This window comes from Zosterops lateralis, assembly GCF_965231275.1.
Source record: "Zosterops lateralis genome assembly, chromosome: 6".
Classification (NCBI taxonomy): Eukaryota; Metazoa; Chordata; class Aves; order Passeriformes; family Zosteropidae; genus Zosterops; species Zosterops lateralis.
This window is the reverse complement of record NC_139761.1, coordinates 4,616,600-4,639,503: the sequence shown is the minus strand read 5'-3', so window position 1 is coordinate 4,639,503 and position 22,904 is coordinate 4,616,600. Positions and strand designations below refer to the sequence as shown.

The following is a 22,904-nucleotide window of genomic DNA, read 5'->3' as shown; positions in this document are numbered from 1 at the left end:
TTGGCCGCCGCCCCGACGCCCCGCGCGCATTGGGCCGCCGCGGACAGCACCCCCATTGGGCTGCTGCGCGGGCCCGGGCGCACCGGATTGGCTGGCGGAGGGGACCGGAAGGGGAACGGCGCGATGCGATTGGTTCGGAACGGGACGGGCGGGAGGGAAGGGGGAAGGACGGGGCGGGGGCGGGACGGCGGCGGTGGCGGCGGGGGGCGGAGCCGGAGCGCGCGTTGCGCAGGCGCGGCGGCCGCGGCGGCGCCGGCGCCATTTTGTGCGCGGCTCTTTCCCATTTTAGGCCGCGGGGAGAGGGAGGAGCGGGAGCGTCCGTGGGATCGGTGTGGGGAGCGGTCGGGAGGCTCGTCCTGAGCTCCGCTGAGGCGGCACCGCGTCTCTTCCCGGCGGTACGACCCCCGTCGCTGGGTGTCGGCGGCCGCCCCGCCGGCGGCGGCGATGGCGCAGGAGCGGGCCCGGCCGGACCCGGAAGTGGAGCGGCCGCCATGGAGGCGCCGGGACCGCCCGCCGTGAGGGCGCGGAGCCGCCGGGGCGGCCCGAGCGCCCCGCAGAGACACACCCGGGGTGCAGGTAGGGGCTGCCGGCCCGCGCCGCCTTCCCGCGGGGGAGGGCGCGGCTCCGCCGCCCTTCATCATCCCGTGACGCGTGTGGGGAGGGAACGAGCCCGGCCCTCGCTGCTCCAGCGCTTCCCCGCGGGTCCCTCTGCAGGAAGGCGCGGCAAGGACAGGGATGAGCAGCGTGGAGGAGGCTGAGGCTTTTTCTGGGAGGCGTGTGGGGTGTTGTAGTGTCTGCGAGTGCGGCCTTACGCGGCGGGATATTTACACCTGTCGGAGTCCTGTGAGAGAGTTTGATTTTAGAAAGGAGCTTCGACCTGGATAAATAGGAGTTACACTTCGAAGCCTGTGATAAAACCTTATGTTTAAATTTTGATTTCACATTTTTGCGTATTGTACGGAATTTGTTTTTCTTATCTTCCTATTTCTGGCTTATGGTAATACGTATGTATAGTTTTTATTTTGAAGCAACGGCTCCATAATTTTTATTCCAGAGTGATGAGTATCTGTTTGACAGTGCTCACTGTGAGCTAAAAGGCTTCTCTCAGGGTTATCTAAAGCAACAGCGGGGAAACCATTGTGTTAATTCCACAGAAATAAATGGTTAATTTAGGTATAGTTCCAAAAGTTCTGCTTTGAAGGAGGCTTTTGTAATTTTATTTTTTTTTAATTAAATTTGGTGTTTTGGAAAGTGGCCAGTAATGGGAGAGTTCTCCAGGGAGTTCAGTGAGCAGAGGTGTGTGGTGCAGGTGAGCTCTGGAGGTTTAACAATGCACAAAGTACACAGGAGTTTGTGTTTGGAGTTGACTCTGGGTGAGGCCTGACAGGGGGGAAAGGTCTGGAATTCTGGTGTTGGGATCTGGGTTGTGAATATAAAGATGTTTGAGGGTCTCAATAAAATGACTAAAGGTTGAGGCATTTAGCATTGAGAGAGCTTTGATTCTGTGCTGTGGTTCTGTTTTCTGCAGTGGATAAACTGGGGAGTGTCTGAGGGGAACCCACAGGAGACCTGGAGAGGGACTTTGGACAAGGGCAAGGAGTGACAGGACTGGACAGGGAATGGCTTTGCAGTGCCTGGGAGCAGGTGGAGCTGCTATGTGAGGAGGAAATTCCTGCCTGTGAGGGTGTGAGGCCCTGGCACTGGTTTGCCCAGAGAAGCTGTGGCTGCTCCGTCCCTGGAAATGTTCCAGGCCAGTTTGGATGGGGCTTGGAGCAACTTGGGATAGTGGAAGGTGTCCCTGCCCATGGCAGGGGGGTTGGAATTGGATGATGTTTTTAAGGTTCCTTCCAACCCAAACCATTCTCTGATTCTGTGACTTAGAATATGTTATGTCTAATCCAAATGTTAACAAAACTTCCAAAATTCCATTTGCATGTGAACTTCTGATTTCTCTGTGGAATGTCCTGAGCAAATCCTGCCTTGGATTGTGAGTTTTCCTGAGGCATGGTTTGTATCTCTGTACTGAGTGTGGAACCATTCAATAAACAACGGTTTGTGTTTAAACTAACCAGTCTTGTTTCTGATTTCTAGCACAAAAATCCTGCCCCCCTGGATGTATCTGTTACAGCCAGCACAAACAGGAGGCTCGTGGCACATCACCCACCCAGCTGCTGTGAGCAAGAGGACTTTATTTCTCTATAGCCAGTGACAGGAGAGGTGACTTGTTCTTTTATGGCATTTTAAGCACCCAAGAATGTCCAGTGGGCAGCTGAGCACAGCACAAATGTCCTCACACAGCTTAGGGATGATGTCTGGTGTCATGAAATGGGAACACTGTGCTTCTGGCAAGGCAGGGAAAAAGTCCAATTTTGGTTTAAATATCTTTTCATTGGAATAGGAGCTTTGAGACTTAAGAATTACTCCGTGGTACTGAAATTTGTCATCCTGGCTGTCATTGTTGAGCAGCCCTGAAACTTGAAGCCATTCTGGATGGATCCAGCCTGTGCTGGATCTTTGCTCTGTGCCCCATCCCCCTGTGCAAACCTTCGTAGGGGAACTGTGGAAAGGAGTGGAAGAAATGAGCAGTGGAGGTCACTTTGCTGAGCCTTTTTATCGTGTTAACTGCACAGAGTTAACAGCTGAGGAGCTCTAGAGTGGGACACTCACAGTAACTCATTTTAAAATGTGTCTAATCTCTCTGTAAACAGGCTGTGAGGGAGAAACATTTCATTTTTTAGATCATTGTTCAAAGCAGCAGGACTTGTGTTATCTGGACTTTATTAGTACCAAAGGTCTTGTGGATGCAGCACTGGAGGTTTGCCTGGGGAAATGCATTTGAGTCTCAGCTTGAGCAAATTAAAGGCTGCTTAATTTAAAAGCATTGAGGCACTCTAAGCATGACACTGGTCATTGGTCACATGGAATTCTAAGTGGTGGCTGTAAGTAAATTAGTAAAAATAATACACTTAAACACTTGAAAATGTGTTTGGTGTATTAGTTCCAGAATATACAGAAATCTTGCCCAAAGTCTTCCATGTATGTGGGACTTGATAAGAAAAAGCAAATTTGAGAGTGTATTTTACAGTCTTCTTTATAAGAATAACAAAGTAACTGTTGAATGTATCACATGGCTTCCTTCAGACCACAGATAAAAGTAAGATTTCTGGGATAAGTAAGATGGTTTTATTCTGTTCAGTAATCACATTCTGCTCTTGACATACTGGATGTTTTTGTAGATAAAAGTACTCAGAATACATGTACAATTGCAGCCAAAATAGTGTAGAAATATTAAAAATACTGGATCTTATCTTAACACTGAGCTTCTTTCTATGTAGTGGAGTACAGTGCTATTCTGTCAGACTTTGCAGTTGTTCAGGAGACTTTCAGCTTTTATTTCTGTTTCCATTTAGTTCTTTTTTTTGTTAATGCTCTTCCCCTTGGTGTTTCTGTTCTGCAGTTAAATAGGCAATATTTTTGCAGGTGCTCTGTCTGTGAGGAACTGCAGGATTTCTGTAGAAATTAAGGTCACATCCTTCCCACAAAGCTTTATTATCCAAGTGATTGCAGACTGCTCAGAGGAGCATGGTAAGAAGTTGTGAAGTGCAGGTGTAAAGAGAAAAAAATCCCAATAAATGTGAAGTTGACAGCAAAAAAAATCAGTCTGTAATAGCTGGATTATAAAAATGGAAAATCAAACCTTTCCTGCTCATGGAGAAAATTGTGTTTCACTGTTAAACTATCAGCATGAAGTTCCTTCATTTTTATAATTGTGTGTGTGAGAGAGGGAAAAGAAAAAAAAAAAACAACTTGAATGAAACCTGTTCACATTAAATGCTTACTTACATTTTCCCCAGCTCTGGGACATCCCTGTTCTCAAGTTCCAAAAATGGACATTTAATTATTGAAACATAACTTGATGGTGATTTTAATCATTGCCTCGTGAGGGTTCCCACTGGAGAAGACACAAAGCCTGGTAACCCTCAGGAAGCCTGAATTGATGAATTCTCTCCACTGATTTCTTGGATCTGCTCTGGGGATGTTTTGCAGCAGTGCAGTATCTTCTGGACATGAGTAATGATGAAAATATTTATGATGTAGAGCACTGTCAGAAATACTTGCGTGAGGAAAAAAACTCAGAATTGGAATTTCTATCAGCTCTGCAAAAACACTCACTTTGTAGTTGCTTTTCCCAGTAACACCAGTAAAGTGATCCATGTTCAGCTGGGGAAGCTCTTGGCAGCAGCCTCGGTGATCTGCAGGGAGGAGCAGCCCCATTTTCCCTGAATAAACCACGTCCAGACTTTGTTGTGCTTTGTGGCATCAGGTGTGAGCTGCAATCCCACGAGCTGCAGGAGCCAGTGGTGCATTCACTGGCACCACTGGAGCTGGTTCAGTTCTCAGCTGTGGAGCTGCTGCTTCCCCCTGCCCTGTCAGCCTTTAATGCCAGACAGAAAATGTTCCTCGTTTTAAGACTGGTTTGGTAATCTTGTGTTTGGACAGGACAAGAGCTGTGTTGTCAGAAGCTATTTTTATTCTTTCTGGTATGTAATTTTGTGATAGCTGACATATTTGTATCAAATGTTAAAGTTGGCTGATTTAGGAGCTACGTGCTTATTGCCAGGCTTTACTTAAGCATGGATTCTAAAGCCAGTTTTTGCATGTTTTGGCATGTGGTGTTATCTGAATATTATAGATGTTTAATTTCTATTTTGTTGTCTAATGAAAGGGATGCAGCATATGGGATTTGATTACAAATCCACTGAATTTCTTGTGTTATTTCTCAGGACTGGAAGTTGACATTGGTGACGATAGTTACAGCAATCCTGGGGAAGTCGTGCAGTGTTGCAAAACAACTACACAGCACTGCAGGGAAGCTGAAGATTTGTGCAGCAGCTTTAATTTAGATGTGGCAGAGGATTCTGTCATCACCTGCAATCAAGTGATCAGCATGTCTTTCAAAACTTGAAGTAGGTGCTTGAAGTCAAATTGAGAATTTAGTTACTGTTCTGGGTAGCACTGCTCACACAGCTGCTGAAGGAGAGTGTTCTTACATATTTTTAAAACACCACTTTGGGTGTCAGCAGTAAAGGTGAAGGATCAGGTCTTTATATTTACCTGTCATCAGTTCCCTTTCAGGCTCTCTGAATGTTTTTCATGGCAGACACAAGAGTGGCTACAGAAATGTATCCTGTGCATGTACAGGCTGCATCAGTGCATCAGCCATTCCAGGGCTGTAAATGTAATTTTTTTAAGTGGTTTCCAAATTATCTCTGCAGCATGCAGCATTTTTTTCTTGGCTTCTCAGATGTAAACCTTATTCCTGATGTAAATTCTTTATCTGTGAAAGTTTTGATCTTTCAAGAGGAGAAAAGATAGGTTTTTTACAGCATTGAAGGAGCATTTTTTTGTCAGTTTAAAGCAGTTACCCATCTGTAGATTGAATGCATTTTATGTTCTTGAAATAAGCTTAAATAGAAAACATTTAAACTTACACCTGAATCTCTAAATACTTTGTATTCTTCCTAACAAAGTCAAATCTCTAGTTTATAATTACTGCAGCTTTAGTAAACTCCCATCTAAATCAAATGTACAGGGTACAACTTGAAAGCAAAACCCCATGTGGGTTTGGGAGTGGCAATTACTTATTTCGTTGCTATGAAAACCAACAGGAGAAAAAGTCTTTTGAAGTTCTGTGTGTTGTATTTGAAGAACCTTCTGCAGTCTTCTGAGTAAATTGAGATGCTGAAATAAAAGACACTCTTCTGTAAATATTTAACTCCTAAGATCTACTTTGTAGCAACATTGTGGTCACTTTTTCAGCCTTTTGTGATACCACAGTGGGAGTAAATGTTTACTGAAGAGGTGTCTAATGCTGCCCGTAGCTGTGAGTTGCTGCTGACATTGGAGAGCTGAAATGAGTGTTTCACTTTGCTATAGAGAAATAATTCTGGCTGGATTAATTTCTTTACCTATTTTAGATTCAGAGTTTACTTCTTTTTCAGTAGTTTGAGTGATCTGTCATGGGCAATCTGAAGTAAGAATCTTCCCTGTTGATCCTTTTATCCTACCTGTTGCTAGTTTATATCTTAAACTGTTGTTGTTTTTTTTTTTCTCACTGCCTCCTGATAAGACTTTTAGCTGCAGCAGTAGCCATGTAAAAACATACAAGAAGGAAATAAAGCTCTTACAAGCCATGTTCTCATGTACCAGAGTCTGAAAACCTTGTGCCAGTGGCTTACAGAGTTCAGATTTTTACTAAAATGCATCTTTCCATACTTGTGGAGAGAAAGAACAGGGTTCCTTCTGATATTGATGGCGAGTCCTTGGACATGGTCCACCTGCCAGAATAAAGGTGTCTCAGGCTTGCCAGCACTGATAAACTGGTGATTAAAATACTTTATTGTTACAGATGCAGAGTGTAGAGCAACGTGATCCAGCAGGATCAGGACTGTGGATTCACAGTCCTTCCTTCCTTGTAACCCTCCAGGAGCTGTGTCACTGCAGTCTGTGTGTCACCAGCAGCCTGCAGCCTGGCACAGAGGGAAGCAGCAGCAGCACTGCTGTTCAGCATGGCTGCTCAGCAAAAAAAAAAAAAGCTGGTGAGGGCAGTGGTTACATGGCCTTTCTTCCAGGGCTTTAGCTTGTCCAAATTGTTTCAATCACTGCAGGTTAATTTACTTTGCAGGCTCAGTTAACAAGACTGCAGTTGGTCAGTATTGATTCTTACTTAAAAGTATTAATGCCCTCAGTCTTTTGAATTAAATGTTTTGGGCTGTAAGTAGCTGCTGTTGGTGAGAATCTACAGTTCAGCCAGTGATTAAATTCTGATTTTTTTTTTCCTGCTCAGCCATCTTTTCCAAAGCTATTTTTCATTTCTCTGTGTCTTTTGGAGGATATTATTCCAGGTGGCCAAGGGACTTGGCTGCCCCATCAACACTTGACCTGTGAATTAATTGCCAGACTGTGCTGCTTGCAGGATTTTATACCTTCAGGGATGTGCTTTCCCCTGCAGTCCTCCTGCATAGTGTCACCTCAGTAGCTACAGCTGTAAACAGAGCTGTGCTGTGTGGCACTCAGAGCTCTGACACAGCCAAACACATGGCTTTTCAGAGGGGTTTATTATTCTGGATCAATGGAAGATGCATTTGTGGGAGTGATCTGTCGTTTCCTTGCAAGCACCACAACAGGATACACTGGTCTGAGGGCAGACACAAGCACTTGGCTGGGGGGAGCAGCTCTTGTTAAACTAACTGATGGAAAACACATTGAGCTACATTTTGGTTCTGCCTCAAGCAGCAGTTCAGATTTGTTTCTATTCCTGATGTACACAGGAAAGTGTTTGGGGGGAAATAGGCTCTCACTTGATGGGATTTGTTGACTGTGGGAACACCTGGGGTTAGAATTGAAGCTGAGCTTTGAACATTCTGCTGAAGTAGCTGGTGCTTCCTGTGCTGCTCCTGTCACCTGTTAATGTAGTCCCCTGGAATAGGTCCCTGTTCTTTCTGAATATAATGAAAGGAGCAGATTTCCTGCTTTTCTAAAATCCCAACAAACAAGATAAAATTTATCTTCCAAATACTTAGGCATCACTTGGGTGGGTTTTGGGTGTGTGTGTGTGTGTTTGGAATGCATCAGGTTTTGGGTGAACTCACTATAATTGAACCTACTCTTAATCTGGTGAAACTGGAATCCTAATGACTGATTTGGGATATGCAGACAATATGTGTACCAAATTATACCTAACTTTATGCAGCAATAAAGCACATCATGTTCTTTCTAACCCCTTGATTGGCTTGTTTTATCACGTTGCCTAAAATGGTATTTCAGTGGGCAGCTCCTACACTGTTTTTAGGGGAGACTTAAGGGAATTTCAGCTTTTTCCTATATCTGAAGATATGCATGTGTTTGGACTGCAAACTGTGTGATGCTGCTGCCTTGCTTCATTCTGGCTGTCCATTTTTGGTTGGCACAGCAACTCATAGGAACCATTTTTAAACAACCGTTTCAGAGTCCTTTAATAGCAATGTGCTGAAAATGAAAGAGCACCGTGTGGGGGTGGCTGCATCCATCTGCAAATAGGAGACTTGGTTTGAGCTTGGTTGTAGATCCTGTGTTCTAAAATACTAGAATGTATTTACAGTAAGGCAAGACTTTACTCTTGCTGCCACTTGTTTTCTGCAACTCTGGGTAATTGGACATAATAGGCAGCAAGATGCTCTATAGTGGAAAGTTACAAGCAGTTGGTATCTCAAAATAGCTCTCAGTTCTTAAGTAGAAGTAACTTCCTTGCTGCATGCAACTTGAAAAACTGGTGGGTGGAGGAAAAGCTGGTCCTTGTCTTACAGACATGCAACTGAAAGGAGAAAATGAGGGGGAGAGAACAGACCGGGCTGTATTTTTGGTGCAATTACAGCGTCAGAATTGTCATGACAATCAAAACTGTTTTTCTCTTCGTAATCTTTAGGCTGTGTACTTCCATTTTAAGGTCACGCTAAGATGCATTATTAAATTGACTGCTTTGCCTTCCCTTCTATGGCTGTGGTTTTATCTTCAGGAAGAGACTTGCAAAACAGCCCTGGAGTCATTCCAAATCTCCTTCCTTAAGAGTGCCTGGGAGTGCACAGGCAGGGAGCATCCCAAGTGCTGCATCCACATGGACAGTCACACTCTCAGCATGTGGGGCTTTAACCTCAGGCCATCGAGCTATTTTTGGTGATGAGAAGTTACAAATGAATGACCCAATGCTTGGCATACTTCAGATCTGCATGAGATACATTCTGCTTGGAATGTTTCCTTTCTCAGAGTCAGCACCAAATACAGATGAGTAGTTATTTCTTTTAGAGATGGCCTCGTGGATGTTTGCCACACAGGAAATTTCACATATGGGTTTTCTAACAATCTTGCCATCATTTCATCAGCAGCACTAGCAATTTTAAGGAGGATATTATCCAAGTCAGTAACTTTTATGGCCATATTAAAGCAGCATAAAATTAATTATCTTGATGCAATAGCCTAAACTTGCTTTTTGAACTCTGCAAGTGCACTTTCATATTCTAAAATCTGCCCTGGTGCAGTCATGGAGATGGATGTAAGTAAACCAGATACTGGAGCCTGTTGTTTGTAATTTGTCACCTGCAGTTCCCCTAGTCCCCTTCTTAATTCTCCTGAGCAAAGCTGCTGTATGTGGACTTGCTGACTAAATAATTGTAATGTGGAATGTGACATATCCAGCCTTAATAAACAGCAGAGTAGTGATTCATCAGGTGCTGAATAACAGCCAGTGGATGTGTGAGACTTGGGGAGGAAGCATCTTACTGAACAGGCTACTCTTGTGTCATTGTTGGACCTGTGCTGCTCAAACACTCCTTGGGTGGAGGGATGACTTTGGGCTAAGAGATGACTTGGTCTGTGCACTCTTCCTTTAAGTCCTGTGCTTTGGGTCTTAAGCAAGAATTGCACCACTGAAACCCTGAGCATGAAGTGTTTCAGCGTGGCAAGAACTGGAGTTCTGCATTCCAAGTGGGTATTTAGCTTTCTGCTGTATTATGTGTTCCCATAAATGGCCAGAGTGGGACAAAGCAGGTTAGTTGTGGAGCCTGAAGCCAGCAGTGCTGCTTTTCTATCTTTAGATCAGAAACTTCCCAGTGCTTTGGGCAGAAATAACCCAAGTGAGACTCGGAATCACCTCTTGCTCAAATCTCTAATTCAGAAGATTTTACCCTGCCATTTGTTTGCCTTGCAAAGCATTTCCTCATTTTAGTTACACTGAAGTTATAATTGACCATTTTCAAGCCAGCTAGAAAAGCTAATTTTAATTTTAGGGAAGGGGATCCAAGCCTTACTTTTGTAGGAATGCATGCTGCCTGATCAGGTGTTGTTCTCTGGGCTTAAATCAAACTCCTGTCCTTAGATGTTGTTTAAGCCTGCAGGATATGGGAGTATCTATAACAGAGCCAGATTTCCCCCCTCTAGTCCTTTAATTAAAACAGAGCCTCTGCTAAATGTAAAGCTTTTTGGTTGTTTGCAATTTAATATTATTTTTGCTTGTTTACCAAGTGATTTGCCTCAGCTGTATATATATAGAAAAAAAAAATGGTCTTCAATATGAATAAAAGTTTAATCTTGCTTTGCTGTCCTAGTGCATTTTTAATTCTTTTTTTGGTCAGTGTGAGCATAAGTAGCCACTTCTTTTTTCCTGAAAGATTTCTTCCCCTCCTCAACTTCACTGTTTGACATAGCAACAAGTAAATACTTCCCAGTAGCAAAACTTATTGAAGTTTCTGTTTAGCCTTTCAGCTGTGGACTAAATTAGTGAAACATTATAATGGCTAATGCACTACTGTATAATTAATTAATCATTGTTAAGTAACTTCAGATTTGTAAGTTATATGTTAAATACAGTGTGGTTCTCTCATGGAACTGCAGGGTTACAAAAATAGCTGTCACAGGGGAGTTGCAGTAGTTTCACTGCTGGAATGAGTCTCTCTGGGCTAGAAATCCATTCTAATGTTCCTGGGCCTTGTTAACAAGAGGTAGCAATGCTGAACCTAAGATCAAAAAGAATTCTGCTAGTTTTGTTTCTAAAGTAAAGGGAAATATCAGTATTGAAGTAGCTTATTTAGTATTCTCCTCTTTGACCTCCTCATCCCCCCCAAAAAAGGGCAAATTTCTTTTAATGCTCAATTTTTTTTTTTCTTTCCTCATTTGCAGTCGTGGAAATTAAAGTAGGTTTTTTCTTTACCATACAATTTTCATCAACAGGCTGAGTCTATCCTCTGATAAATTAATGATTAGATTTGGAAAATAACTGGACAGTAATAATCATCTTGGTAATGTTTAATTAAATTTTGCCATGATAAGCAAGACACTGGGCAGCACTTTGCATGTACTGTGATCCACAGCCTCTTAAAATGGCTTTTCATGGAACTTTTTACTTGTTGTGAAAAGGTACAGAAAAATAAAGTGTTGATCCTCAAAGGAGCTTTTTAGATTGCCATGTTCTCCAAGAAGTAGTTATTTGGAAAATTTGGATAAGCAAGTGGGTGGCTGTGCACCTGCACCTACCTCTTATCTCTTTATATTCCTTCAATTTTGTCTTTTAAATATACACAGCTGGTAGTGCTCCTCTCAGTGTACCCTGAAATCTGGCTGAGAGTGTTTTTACAGTTCCTGTTCCTAATTGTGAGTGACTGAAAGGATTAGAGGGGTGGAGGGGTGGGTGTAGCCACACAATGACAGCTTTCAGTTTCCCTTCAGCAGTTCACATTGTGGTGCTAAAAACACCAAGCTCATGGGTTTCCATCCTGGACATGATGATCCTTGTGGGTCCCTTCCAGCTCAGATTATTCTGTGATTTTAGGAATAGACTCAAGACAAAATGAAGAGAATCAGGAAGTTCCCTGCTGCCATACCCAGGGAGGCAGATGAGGCTGAGCTGATGCTTTAAGGTGCTGCTGAGGATTTCCTGCCTGGTGCTGGGCTGTGACTCAAAGAGCTGAGTCAGGAGGAAACTGCAGTAGTAAATTCAGTCTGGAGCCCTGGAATTCCAGGCTGACTCAGTGCAGCAGCTGCTCCTGTTGCCTCAGGAGAAGACACAGAAGGAGGCACAGGAGGAGCTGCTGTCCTGGCCATGACTCAGGCTGGCTCAGGCTGCCCCCATCTGTCCCAGCTGAGCTCAGGTACCTGAACTGACACAGTCAGAGCCACCTCCCTCTGCTGCCTTTCCCGTGTCACAGAAAGGAAGTAGCACCTGTCCTTTGTAATCCTGGTACAAAGGAGACTGGAGAAGGGCAAGTATTTTCCAAACCACCTCTATAAAAATAAACCTGTAAGGGAAAGCATCTGTTTTAAGGGCTGGTGAGCATGACTGTGTAGTCCTAAAGCTGGCGAGTTTGATTCATTACACAAGTATGCATTTTAGATTAGCAGGGCCTTTAGAATTTTAACTGCATGTACAAACAAGACTTCCATTTTAACTGAGGTTTAAGGTGGTGAACAGAACAGTTTATTACCTTATAGAATGATATGGATTAGAAAGGACACTCAGAGATCTCTCTGCCCTCCCCTGTCACGGGCAGGGTCACCTTCCACCAGACCAGGTTGTACCCAGCCCTGTCCAACCTGCTGCTTCAAAACTGAAGTGACTAGAAGAGGCAGTCTGTTTTCCTAGGGGGGAAATGACACAGCAAAGCTTGTTTTTAACTTCTGGAAGGGTCAACAATTGATTAAGCTGATTCAGAAGTGTGATAAGAAACTAAAGCTGAATAAAAGAGTTTAAAAATAGTTTGGCTTTTCAAGCATTAATTCCAGTTACATTGCTTAAGAGATCTCACAGCTTTAGAACTTAACACAAGCACTGTTTTAAACTGAATTAGTTTTTAATTCCTCCTACTCCTCCACTAAGCCCAGGCTTAGTACTTGACATTAACATTCCTTTTCCTGAACTCCTGGTTGTTATAGAGGCTGTCAGGAGTTGTCAGCTGTGCACATCACCTTACACTGTAACCTGCTGCTGGAGCTGGCCACGTTCTCATCTCTTCTGCCAAGAGCAGTCACAGACTGTGGCTGTGAACAAACTGCAAATTGTGCTATTGGTTCATCAAGGAAGAACAGAGTACGAGTTTTTAATATTAAACTCTGCAGCATAAACAAGAAACTTGTCTAATGTCTGAACATCTGAACAGAGTGTTTTTCTGTGCATAGCCTGGCTCAAATGGAGTGCTTTAGGAAGCAACAGCAGCCTGATAATGTCTTTCCTTCCTAATGTCTGTTTAGTTGCTGGCCTATTTATTTTGAAATAAAAGCTAAGAGACAGTAAAATGGAAAATTTATTAGTGCAAGTTGGTCAGTTGGTTTCTTCCAACAAGTACACAACAGCATCCCATGCATAATGCATTATAAACAAACCTGGTCTAAGATAAGAAAAGTTGGACTTGTTTTGGAGTAACAATGTGTTACATATTGTCATCATCTGACTCATCTTCCTCTTTCAAAGATTCCTGTTTAAAAAAAGAAAGTGTAATTAAAAAACAGTCTAACAGTTGTTTTATAATCCAGCCTGCAATGAACAAAATGAGGTTTGCTGCAGCCTCACACCCCTCTCACTGTGCCCAAACCCCTGCAGTCAGGAGGACAGTTCCCATCAGTACATTTACTTTTGAAGGAGAAAGACCCCACTTGTGGCAGGCTCTGAATTAACAGTTTCTGGGAGCAAGAACTCCCTGGGTTACACTGTAGCCTTCCCTGCTGTCCCTTCCCAGAAACAGCAGCTGCCACTGAGGGGATGGATGTGAGGTGGAATCAATGATACATTTTCCAGGCAGCTCAACAGTTTGTCAAGTGAAGCACTGAGACAACACTGAAGTCAGAACTTACCTTGGCATATTTTTCTGCTTCTTCTCTGATGTCTTTGGGAACAATTTCATGTTTTCCATTGGTTACTGCCAATAAAAAGAGTATGTCTTAATTAAAATTCACACAAGGACCCTGACATAGAGGGTGAATTTAAGAAGCAATGTTTTACTTTAAGTACAAAAAGTTACAAATTTTCTGGAATGTTTATAGAAATTACAGAAATGCATTACTTTCTCCAACCCAGCTGAGTTCCAGCTCAAAGGCTTTATCCTTTACTTCATCGTGAACTATGTAGATTCTGAAAGGAACAGACAAAGAACAGATTAGAACAGACTGACCAACAGGCTAAATATAATTTGTTCCTGTCACAGATCTCTTCTGTTGAAGTATTCTTATGATTAATAGAAGCTCTCCCTGTGCCTTCTCCCCACCAAGCACCATCAGAGAATGTTCCAGGCTTAACTGCTACCCTGACACCCCCTTAAATCATTACAGCCCAGATGCAGGTTGACATGTTCAAGTTTCCTAATTGGAACAAACATTAAGGTTTAGATATTGCAGAACCAAGGCTGTGTCATCACTGCCTGCTGGATCAGTTAAAATACAGCTTGGAGTGTATTTCCCTGCATTTCCCCTGTAAGCCTTGCTTCAGTTTACACTCCACACTAAATCCCAACACCACAGTGCCTGGTGTCTAATCAGAAGTCTGGACATAAGATTTCCAGTGTGGTGCTTATTGCAAACATGGAAATGGGAATTTAAACTCCAAGTGGTGTCACAGCAGACACAGTGCCACCCAGAGCACTCCAATCACTGCTTAGGCTGTGGGACAGAAATGTTAACACTGCAGTAACAAAACTGATTTGATTCATCCTGGGGCAGAACACGCAAACCAACTGGAACAGTCCTGGGCTGAGACACTCCAAACAGCAGAACTCACAATAACCTGTAGCTTCACTCTTTAAGAAGCCTGTGTCTTGTATTTCTTAGTTTGCTTCAGAAAGCACTAATGAGTCAGAAGTCGAAAAATACCAGCAATTCCTACCCAAGGTGGAAACCTTGGAGAGGGTGGAGGAAGGCAGGATATCCAGTAGAAGTGTTGTGAAACAAATATAAAGACTGAAATGAACACTGGTGTCCAGGGAAATGCCCCTCAATGCTTATAGACCCTCCTGTCTGTTGGCTGAGGTGATCTCTAGGCCTTTCTCATGTTTCAGCTGGTTACAAGCCTTTTGCAGCAAAGGGTACCTTTACAGGCTCCTGAAGAAATCACTGCTCTGGACTGTGCCTGGTATTCTAGTTTTAAAAGTTAATAAAATCTTTGCTATCTTGCTAAATCCTACTAAGGAGCTGAATTTGAGCTGAAAAACAGAACAAACCCTGTCTAGAGCTGCTGCTGAGTTTAAGCTGAAGCAGAACTAGAACAGAAGTGTTTTCATTATAAGAAATTATTTTAAAATGTCTAATAATACATCTGTACTGTATATATTCCTTTAAAGAAGTTCTATTTTGCTTCTTTCCCAAGCATTTGAGTAATTTCTGTTGTTTTTTTTTTTTAGGCTGGGTCCAAGACCTCAGCACCATTTGTGGGCAGCTTCTCTCTGAAGCATCAGGTCATTGTTCAAACAGCTCTTACTTCACAATCAGCACACCCAAGAAGTTTCCCTTCATCTGCCACCTGGTTTAAATATTTTAAACCCAGGGATTACAGTCAGATAATTTAACACACAATACCCAATTTAAAAGGAACAGCCTCAATTTGAAACCAAAGCAAGTTCACCAGTCTGGATTTTTTGTCAAGTTGGAAAAACATGTCAGAGACTTACATTTTTGCAACTTCTTTAACAACATCACGGCAGGTCATTTCCTTCATCTGTAGGCAAAAGACAAAGAGATCTAAGATTTCCATTAAGGGAACATAAATCTTCCCCAGGGCCAGAAGAGCAGAGGCTGTGCATGTACCTAATGAGCTTTCTGTTCAGCAGAGTAACAGAAAAGGCCAGAAGCACATTTCTTCTCTACAATGCATCTTCCAGCCTGCTCTATGCAAGTCATTCTTCCAGGGAAGAATATTATAGCTGAAAGATTCTAGGAAAAAAATACTACTTGGAAATTCCCTAGTTTAAAGCACTCATCAGCTGAAATCTTAGAGGCTACACTGGTGATGCTGTAGCATCCTAAAAGCTTGACTTGTTCCTTGATGTTTTATGCTCCACAGGGGAGAGGCACCAGATATTCACATGTAATACTGATACTCCTTCTAGGCTGCATAGTAATACTTTTGGTCTTACCAACATTTTACGGAAGTAATTTTGGGTTTTAAGTAATGCCCCAAGAGGAGAATATTGTTTAACAACCATCTGCCTGCCTGAGCAAGGCATCAACATCTCATTTCATATTTTCTGTTCTATCACAGTCTTTTAGTAGCTTCACAGTTAATCAGAACAAAGGCTGGTGCAGATTTCCATGACATAATAAACTTTTCTGGCCTATGAAACAGCAATATATTCTCCTATATTTCATTAATGCAAATTACCATCTCTTCAAATTCACAAAATAATTTCAAACTCTTACTCTGGAAGGTAGTTGTAAGGCATTGGTGAAGGGATTAAGATGACAAGAGTTCTTGAGGAGTGTCACAGCCCTTTCTGGGGTGAAGCAACGGGCCAGAGAAGAAATGCCCATGTCTGGTTAGACAAATGTGCCATCACAATCCCATCTGGAGGAGTTCCCTGAACAGTCCCCACTGCCTTTGTGACACAGTCCTGAACACAAATGTAACTTATGTCACACAGATTTTAAAATGATGATGTGTATTTGTGCATATAAAGTTATTAGTCAAACAGGAAATCCTAAAGCTCTACTACTGTCATGCATATTTACAAAAAAGAAAACTGAAGTCAGTTTAATTTCTGCCATCATCCTTTTCCCATCCCAGGTATGTTAATTCTGCAGACAATGAAAGTAAACAATGTGAACAGTTTTATCCCAGGAGTTAATCATGATCATGTCCACGTATCAAAAAGCTGTAATAGTGTCAGAGCTGCAGGAGATTAAAGCAGTCTCCACACAACTACCAGTTTTCCCACAGCTGAGTTTACAGACAATAAAATGCAAGAGATGTGATCAATGCAGGGTTTTCCTCTTGTCCTTTGGCTATACCAGAGTTTCACACACTGTATCCACAGGAGCTGCTCTGCAGCCCCCAGGGCAGGTTTAAATCCTGACTCCCTGCTTGCCTCTCCCTTTCCACCTGCAGTCATCTCTTCCAACAAACAAATCTGAGCTGACCCTAAGCTGGATCACCCCACAAACCTTTTGTACTTGTGGTTTTTCCCATCCTAGCTTTGACAAATTCATCTTGTCAAAATCAGCTGTGACCTGGAAACCTGCCCAGTCCACAGTGAACACAAGTTATTGTCACACTGGGCTGGAGTCACCCCACACCTGCAGTTCTGGGGACACTGCACACACACCCCTAAATAAACACCTGCAGCTGGGCCCTGGGCCACACCTCTGTTCTTCTACAGCTCTGCTGGGAAGTTCCAGCAATTGACATCAGAAGTAACTGCAGAAGTTTTGGAAAATCCCAGCACTGCACAAAAAAATTAATTATTTGGAGTAAATCGTGTGTTACTCAACACAGCACTGTCTTTTGCCAATGTGTACACATGGGAATTGGAATTATGGCAAAGATCAAATGATCATGCAGGCTTCTTACCTTTAATTTGGTATTCAAGCATCTGAACTAGATTCAAAACTGACTGAATTAAGTCTAGAACATTCTATTTTTTCCTGTAATGTCTCAGTCATGGTGCCTACAGCACCATAAATAGGCTATGCTTAGAAACATAACAAACTATGAACATTTCCATGAACAGCTGTGACTGCAGACCAAAAAAATATACATTTATAACAGTATCACATAAAAAATACATGAGACAGACCAGGAGAAGGATCTGGTTCCATGCTGTCTCCAAGTCCAAGGGTGTCAGATATTTAACACATGAGGAAGATGGAAATCTTTCAGGATTCTAACATAATATCAATCAGCTAAAGGGACACTTCAATACTTTTTGGTTGTCTTCTCTCCACAGACCAGTTTGTCTTTAGCAAGAGCAGCTTTTCTGAAATTCTTCAACAAAAGAATTATCTGAAATCATTGGGCAAAAATAGATACAGCACCCTCCACAATGCTGCCCTGTTGTTTTCATTCAGAATGAAAAATATATTTATACTTTTATAATCACTCAGTTACTTGGGTCACTGCAAATGCACAAGGAAATATTTCACCTGCTTCTCCTGCATTTTAAGTATTTCAGGCACCCAAAAGGTAACATGATAAACCAGGAATATTTGTCTTGAGACAGCACAACACTGTCACACCATACCTGAAGTTTTTCTATCTCTGTTTTTGCAGCCTGCCTGGCTTTACCAATGGCACAACCCCAGTAACCCTAAAAAAAGAAAGAAAGAAACAAATAAATAGTGTGCAAATGTAATTAAATACTAGACCCTGTACAGTTCTTAGTGTCACTCAGCACATGACAACACCACCTTACACTAAAGCCAAAAACCCCTGGTATTGTTCTGTCTTGGGGCACATCCCCAAAGTGTTGAATAGAGCACAATTACTACATCAGGTACCACCATTACTGATAGAAAAGTGCTCAGTAATTCTTGGGCAGAAATTTATCAGCTCAAAATGTTGTAATAGATTTTTTAATTGCTGTCACAAAAAATGGAAGAATAAACTACAATTAGTTTGAAGAGAGAAGTTCTACAGGAACTACAGAAGTTGTGCAGGATCCAAGCAAACCCCAAGCTAAACCCACCTACTGTGCAAATACATTTGAAGTGTAAGCACATAAAAATTAATAAATTCTATTTCTCTCAACAGCCATGGTTCTGAATATATTGCAAGAAAATTTTAAGAAATCCAGCAGTATAGGTGTGCATCAACCTGTGTGTAACACACAGCTTTTATGGAAATGCAGCACTAACAAACAATTAACAACAATTCTATTTTGATTTCATTTGCTGCTGGCAAGCTTTGCCAGAGGAACAGCCCTCTCTTACCTGAAGTATTTAGAGAAGGGCCTATCACTACAATTTCTGCCTTTTTGGGGCAGTGCCTGAGAGTTTTCACTAGACATAGCCATGTGGATGAACTCTCAATTTCTGAGAGACAAGTTTTAAACTCATTTCTCAGACTGCACTTCTAAGAAACACACAGTGTTTGTTTAACAAGGACCTGCAAATGAGCAGGAGTGATTCACCAGAGATCTTCCCAGGCAAAAGGAGAAAACAACAACAGCTCTTTTGGAGCAACACTTCCTATTTTACCAACCAGAAACTTTTAAAAGAGGAACTCATACTAAGATGGGAATATTTTTAACACTCACGTATGAAACTCCCGATGGATCAATCATGTACAGTTGTGCACCATCATCACTGTCATAGGACCCCAACATGAAACTGGAGGAGAAAAGAGAAATTAAAACTTTTCCTTTTACCCACACACCCAGAACTCGAGGGGGTTTCCTACATCCTTCCTGGAGCAAAACTCCTCCTGTCCTGCTACACTCTGTTGAGCAATTTGCCTCACAACAGCACCAGAAACATTTTACTGATCAGTGACCTGGCAGCAGATCTGTGTTTATCAGTCCCCTCATACCAGAATCACACAGGAGCTGTAACCTGGAGCTCTTTAGGTGTCAGGGCAAGCAGGATGATTGCAGAGGGAAGTTCTGCTTTCGCCACCATCACAGACTGAATGGCACAAACCCTAAAACTTTAATAACCAGGGACAAATTAACCAGCTCTGCAGAAACCTGGCAGAGCCTTATGGGAATATGAATTCCTCACTTGAGCTGTCAGATATACACAAAAAGAAAGGGAAGGGATTCTTTAGGAGATGAAAGTTACTAATTCCAGGTTTCAGAAAAGAACTCAGACAACCAAAGCAGTTCCAGCAATGGTGAATCAAAAGACATTTACAAATAGAGTGTGTCAGCAAGACTCACCTGCACCCAAAAGGCCTGACAGCACTGTACAGGGTGTAGGCGTGCACATACATGGCCACTCTGTCTGCAAGATGCTGCGTGCAAAAGGAAAAATAAAACACTTATTTACAGAAATAAGCAATAAAACTCAATTCTCACGCCAAGAATAGAAGCCAAAAGCCCTGAGAGCTGCCCTGGTCTCTTACCTTGAGGGGGATGTCATAGCCATAGTTAGACCTGAAGTTGGAAGCCTCTTCGCGGGCGATGTCAGCCAAGGACCGCGCGTCTGCCAGGAGCCCCGCGACCGCCTGCAGCGACAGAGACACCCCTGGCTGCAGCTCACGGGATTTATCCTGCACTGCCCATCTGCCACCACCCTCAAAACATGCCTCAGCCTCAACAGCATCCTATAATAACAGAGTTTTTTCTCTAGGAACATCAATATCTTTATGCTAATTATTATCTCGTGATTTACCATGACTGCACCAACCCAAACAATCCTTGTGTATTCACCAGGTTTCTCTCACACAGCAAACACTCCCTGACACCCTCCTGACATCACTGTTAGGACAGGCCAGTCCTCCATACACCAATCTTTAAGGAATTCAACTGATTTCCACATTGTTGAGAAGAAAATCTCATATGCAGCATTATTTTCCCTGAACACACTTTATTTGGTAACTATGTAAAGAAGTATCATTTTAACACTTGTGTTTATATCTACATATGAGTCTGAACAACTGGAAAAGTAGTTCTAAAAATTTAGAACAGCCTCAATCTTCTATTTGAAGTTTGGATTTTACTTATTCAAAACAGCCTCAGTCTTCTACTTGAAGTTTGGATTTTACTTCTGTAGCTTTAGCACAAAGAATAAATTACAGAAAACAGTAAAAAAAAAACACTGGCATTTCTTTACACAGACACATTAACATTACTTCCTTAACCTGCTCATTTTTGATTCTGTGATTGATAAATTTGTCCTTTTGAGGGGAGGTCACCTCACAATTTCTGCAGAAAAATGAAATGGCAGCTCACCATCCCCACGTGTCGGTCGACATTGAAGAGGCGTTTGTTGGACCCCTCCTCGTAGAGCTTGGACAGGACTAATTTTTCTACTCCAAAGACAACTCCATCTTTGCATCTTATCCCAATTGCTGTACTGGAAGACAAGAAAAATGTCAGTTCCTCACAATGGAAAACACTTCACAGAGAATTACCAGGACAAGAGGAAACAGTGATCGTGATTTCCCCCAAGGTAAGTTTGTCACAATTCCGGCACTGAAGGCAACAAGGGGGTGGAACTAAATGGTCTTTAAGGTGCCTTTCAACCCAAAAATCATCCTGGGGTTCTGTGATCCTAATCCTTATCTGGAGCAGAGCCCTGGGTGACCCTGCCAATCCATCTTGCTGCCCCTAAAGCACAGCTGGGAATTTCCACTTCCCAACATCCCTTCACACACATTCCAGGGAAGAGAAACACTCCCAGAGCAGCTGGAGCAGCTTCAGCAGCACCTGGATTTCCTCCATGTCTTGAGGAATCCCCAGGAGGCTGATACACATTGACAAGGAAGGCCTTGAGCCTCAATTCCCATCTCTAAAATGGGCTTTTAGATCAGAACTCATTTTACCACCAAAATTTTATCCTCATGTTTCTCTAGTCCAACAGCATTACTTTAGAAGAGGCCAAAGGAGCAGACATTTAATGCAGATATTTGTATCTTACCTGCTGTTCTCCACAGCTTTCATAGCATATTCCACCTGGAACACTCTGCCATCTGGGGAAAACGTGGAAGCTGACAGGTCATACTGAAGAAAAAGAAGACACAATTCTCAGGAAGAAAAACCCACATAATATCACAGCATTTTCAGATCAAGCCTGTTTATTTAAAAAATTCAACCCTGTCGCTGCCAGAGATGGTGTGAAGCCCCCAAAGCAGGCTGACCCCTGAGATAAGATGTAGAAACAGAAGAAAACGGAGAATAAAAGCCAGGAGAGGCCATTTCATCAGTCCTGGATGTTGTACCCACACTGCCAATCCTGGATGTGAAATCACTGAGCGTTACACAACACTCAAAACCTGGGGGAGCTTTTGTCTGCCTTTATATTGTACAGAACCCCACAGGGGGTTGGTTGGAAGGGACCCTTGGATCATCCACGGGCAGGGACACCTTCCACTGTCCCAGGCTGCTCCCAGCCCTGTCCAGCCTGGCCTTGGACACCTCCAGGGATCCAGGGGCAGCCTGAGCTTCTCTGGGCACCCTGTGCCAGGCTTCACCACCCTCCCAGGGGTGAATTCCTCCCCAACACCGAACCGAACCTTCTCCTCTCTCACTGTGTATTAATTACTCTTTGCCACATCACTACAGCTCCGACCAAGAGACCCTCCCCTGCCTCCCTGTAAGCCCCCACTTAATTTAAACGTGCGGATCACAGGAATAGATTTGAAATGCATACAAGTATATTATGTAGAGAGGTATAATAAATATATTATCCCGGCGCCCGCCCCGCCCCACCGCCGGTTCCCCGGGCCTGCCGGGCCGCAGTGACTCAGCCGCCCGCAGCGCCCCGGAGCCGCCGCGCCGCGCTCTCTGCAGGCCCGGGGAGGCCGCGGGCCCGGCGGGGGCCGGTCGGGGCGGCGGGGCGGCCGCGCTGTGCCCGTCCCGGGGCCCGCGGTGCCCCCCTCACGCCGCACTCACCCCGGTGCCGATGGAGCTCATGGCGGCGCCGCTCCCAGCCCGTCCCGCGCCCACCGCCCAGCAACGCGCGCTCCCATTGGCCGCCGCACGGCGCCGCCGGGATGACGTCACCACGTACTACGTTGAATTATATGTAATGTCACGACAGCCCGCAGCGCCCGGCTAGCTCAGTCGGTAGAGCATGGGACTCTTAATCCCAGGGTCGTGGGTTCGAGCCCCACGTTGGGCGTATCGTTTTTGAGTTTCCGCGGAAGGTTGCGGGTGGGAAAACGCCGCCCCGGGGGGAAATGTCCCGTGCGGAGACACCCTGGATGGTTTTAAAAGTGATAAACACCGCAGCGGTGGGAAAATCAGCTTTTTTAAGTGGCCTGGATGCAGGAATAACGTGTGCATAATTAAAGTGCATAATAAACCATGAGGAGCTGGCCAGTGACCACTGAACATCGGATCCCGGGACGTTTTATTCTTTTTAATAAACAGTGTGGGAAAGAGATGACAACCAAGTAGGAGCTCTGGGCAATTACAGAGATACCTGGATCAAGTGGAGAGCTGGGCAAGCACCTGCCATAGGGAATGTAACAAGAGCCAGTGTGGATTCTCCATCTAAGATAGGGCAACCCTGGTTAAACACAAACTACAGGAGAGCAGCCAGAGCAGCCGACGGGAAGGGATCTGGGGGGTTTGTAGTAGGAAAAAATTCTTCCTTGTGAGGGCAGTGAGGCTCTGCGACTGCCCCTGGATCCCTGGAAATGTTCCAGGACAAGTTGGACGGGGCTTGGAGCAGCCTGGGGTAGTGCAAGGTGTCCCTGCCCATGGCAGGGGGTGGAACTGGTTGGGCTTTAAGGTCCC

The 22,904-nt window shown here is 43.7% G+C and overlaps 1 protein-coding gene and 1 long non-coding RNA gene across 3 annotated transcripts; one reads left to right on the top strand and one right to left on the bottom strand.

The window, feature by feature from the left end:
- Nucleotides 1–274: 274 nt before the first annotated feature.
- LOC310911099 lies at nucleotides 275–11,090 on the top strand. Its single transcript, XR_014590446.1, has 3 exons — nucleotides 275–576; nucleotides 2,092–4,967; nucleotides 6,410–11,090. It is a non-coding gene; the product is annotated as an uncharacterized lncRNA (long non-coding RNA).
- A 933-nt stretch (nucleotides 11,091–12,023) lies between these two features.
- PSMA3 (proteasome 20S subunit alpha 3) lies at nucleotides 12,024–22,130 on the bottom strand. 2 transcript variants are annotated; one of them, XM_083864311.1, is made up of 12 exons: nucleotides 22,056–22,130; nucleotides 21,082–21,164; nucleotides 20,394–20,517; nucleotides 19,565–19,666; nucleotides 19,380–19,453; nucleotides 18,759–18,831; nucleotides 17,745–17,810; nucleotides 15,180–15,226; nucleotides 13,584–13,651; nucleotides 13,375–13,439; nucleotides 12,907–12,998; nucleotides 12,024–12,165 (listed from the first exon to the last, which is right to left on the bottom strand). In XM_083864311.1, exons 1-11 carry the CDS (start codon nucleotides 22,074–22,076, stop codon nucleotides 12,954–12,956), a joined length of 768 nt encoding a protein of 255 aa, XP_083720437.1. In that variant the 5' UTR covers nucleotides 22,077–22,130; the 3' UTR covers nucleotides 12,024–12,165; nucleotides 12,907–12,953. The 2 variants fall into 2 exon arrangements, with proteins under 2 accessions (XP_083720437.1, XP_083720436.1); XM_083864310.1 differs by lacking the exon at nucleotides 12,024–12,165 and having other exon boundaries at nucleotides 12,810–12,998.
- Between the last annotated feature and the right edge of the window lie 774 nt (nucleotides 22,131–22,904).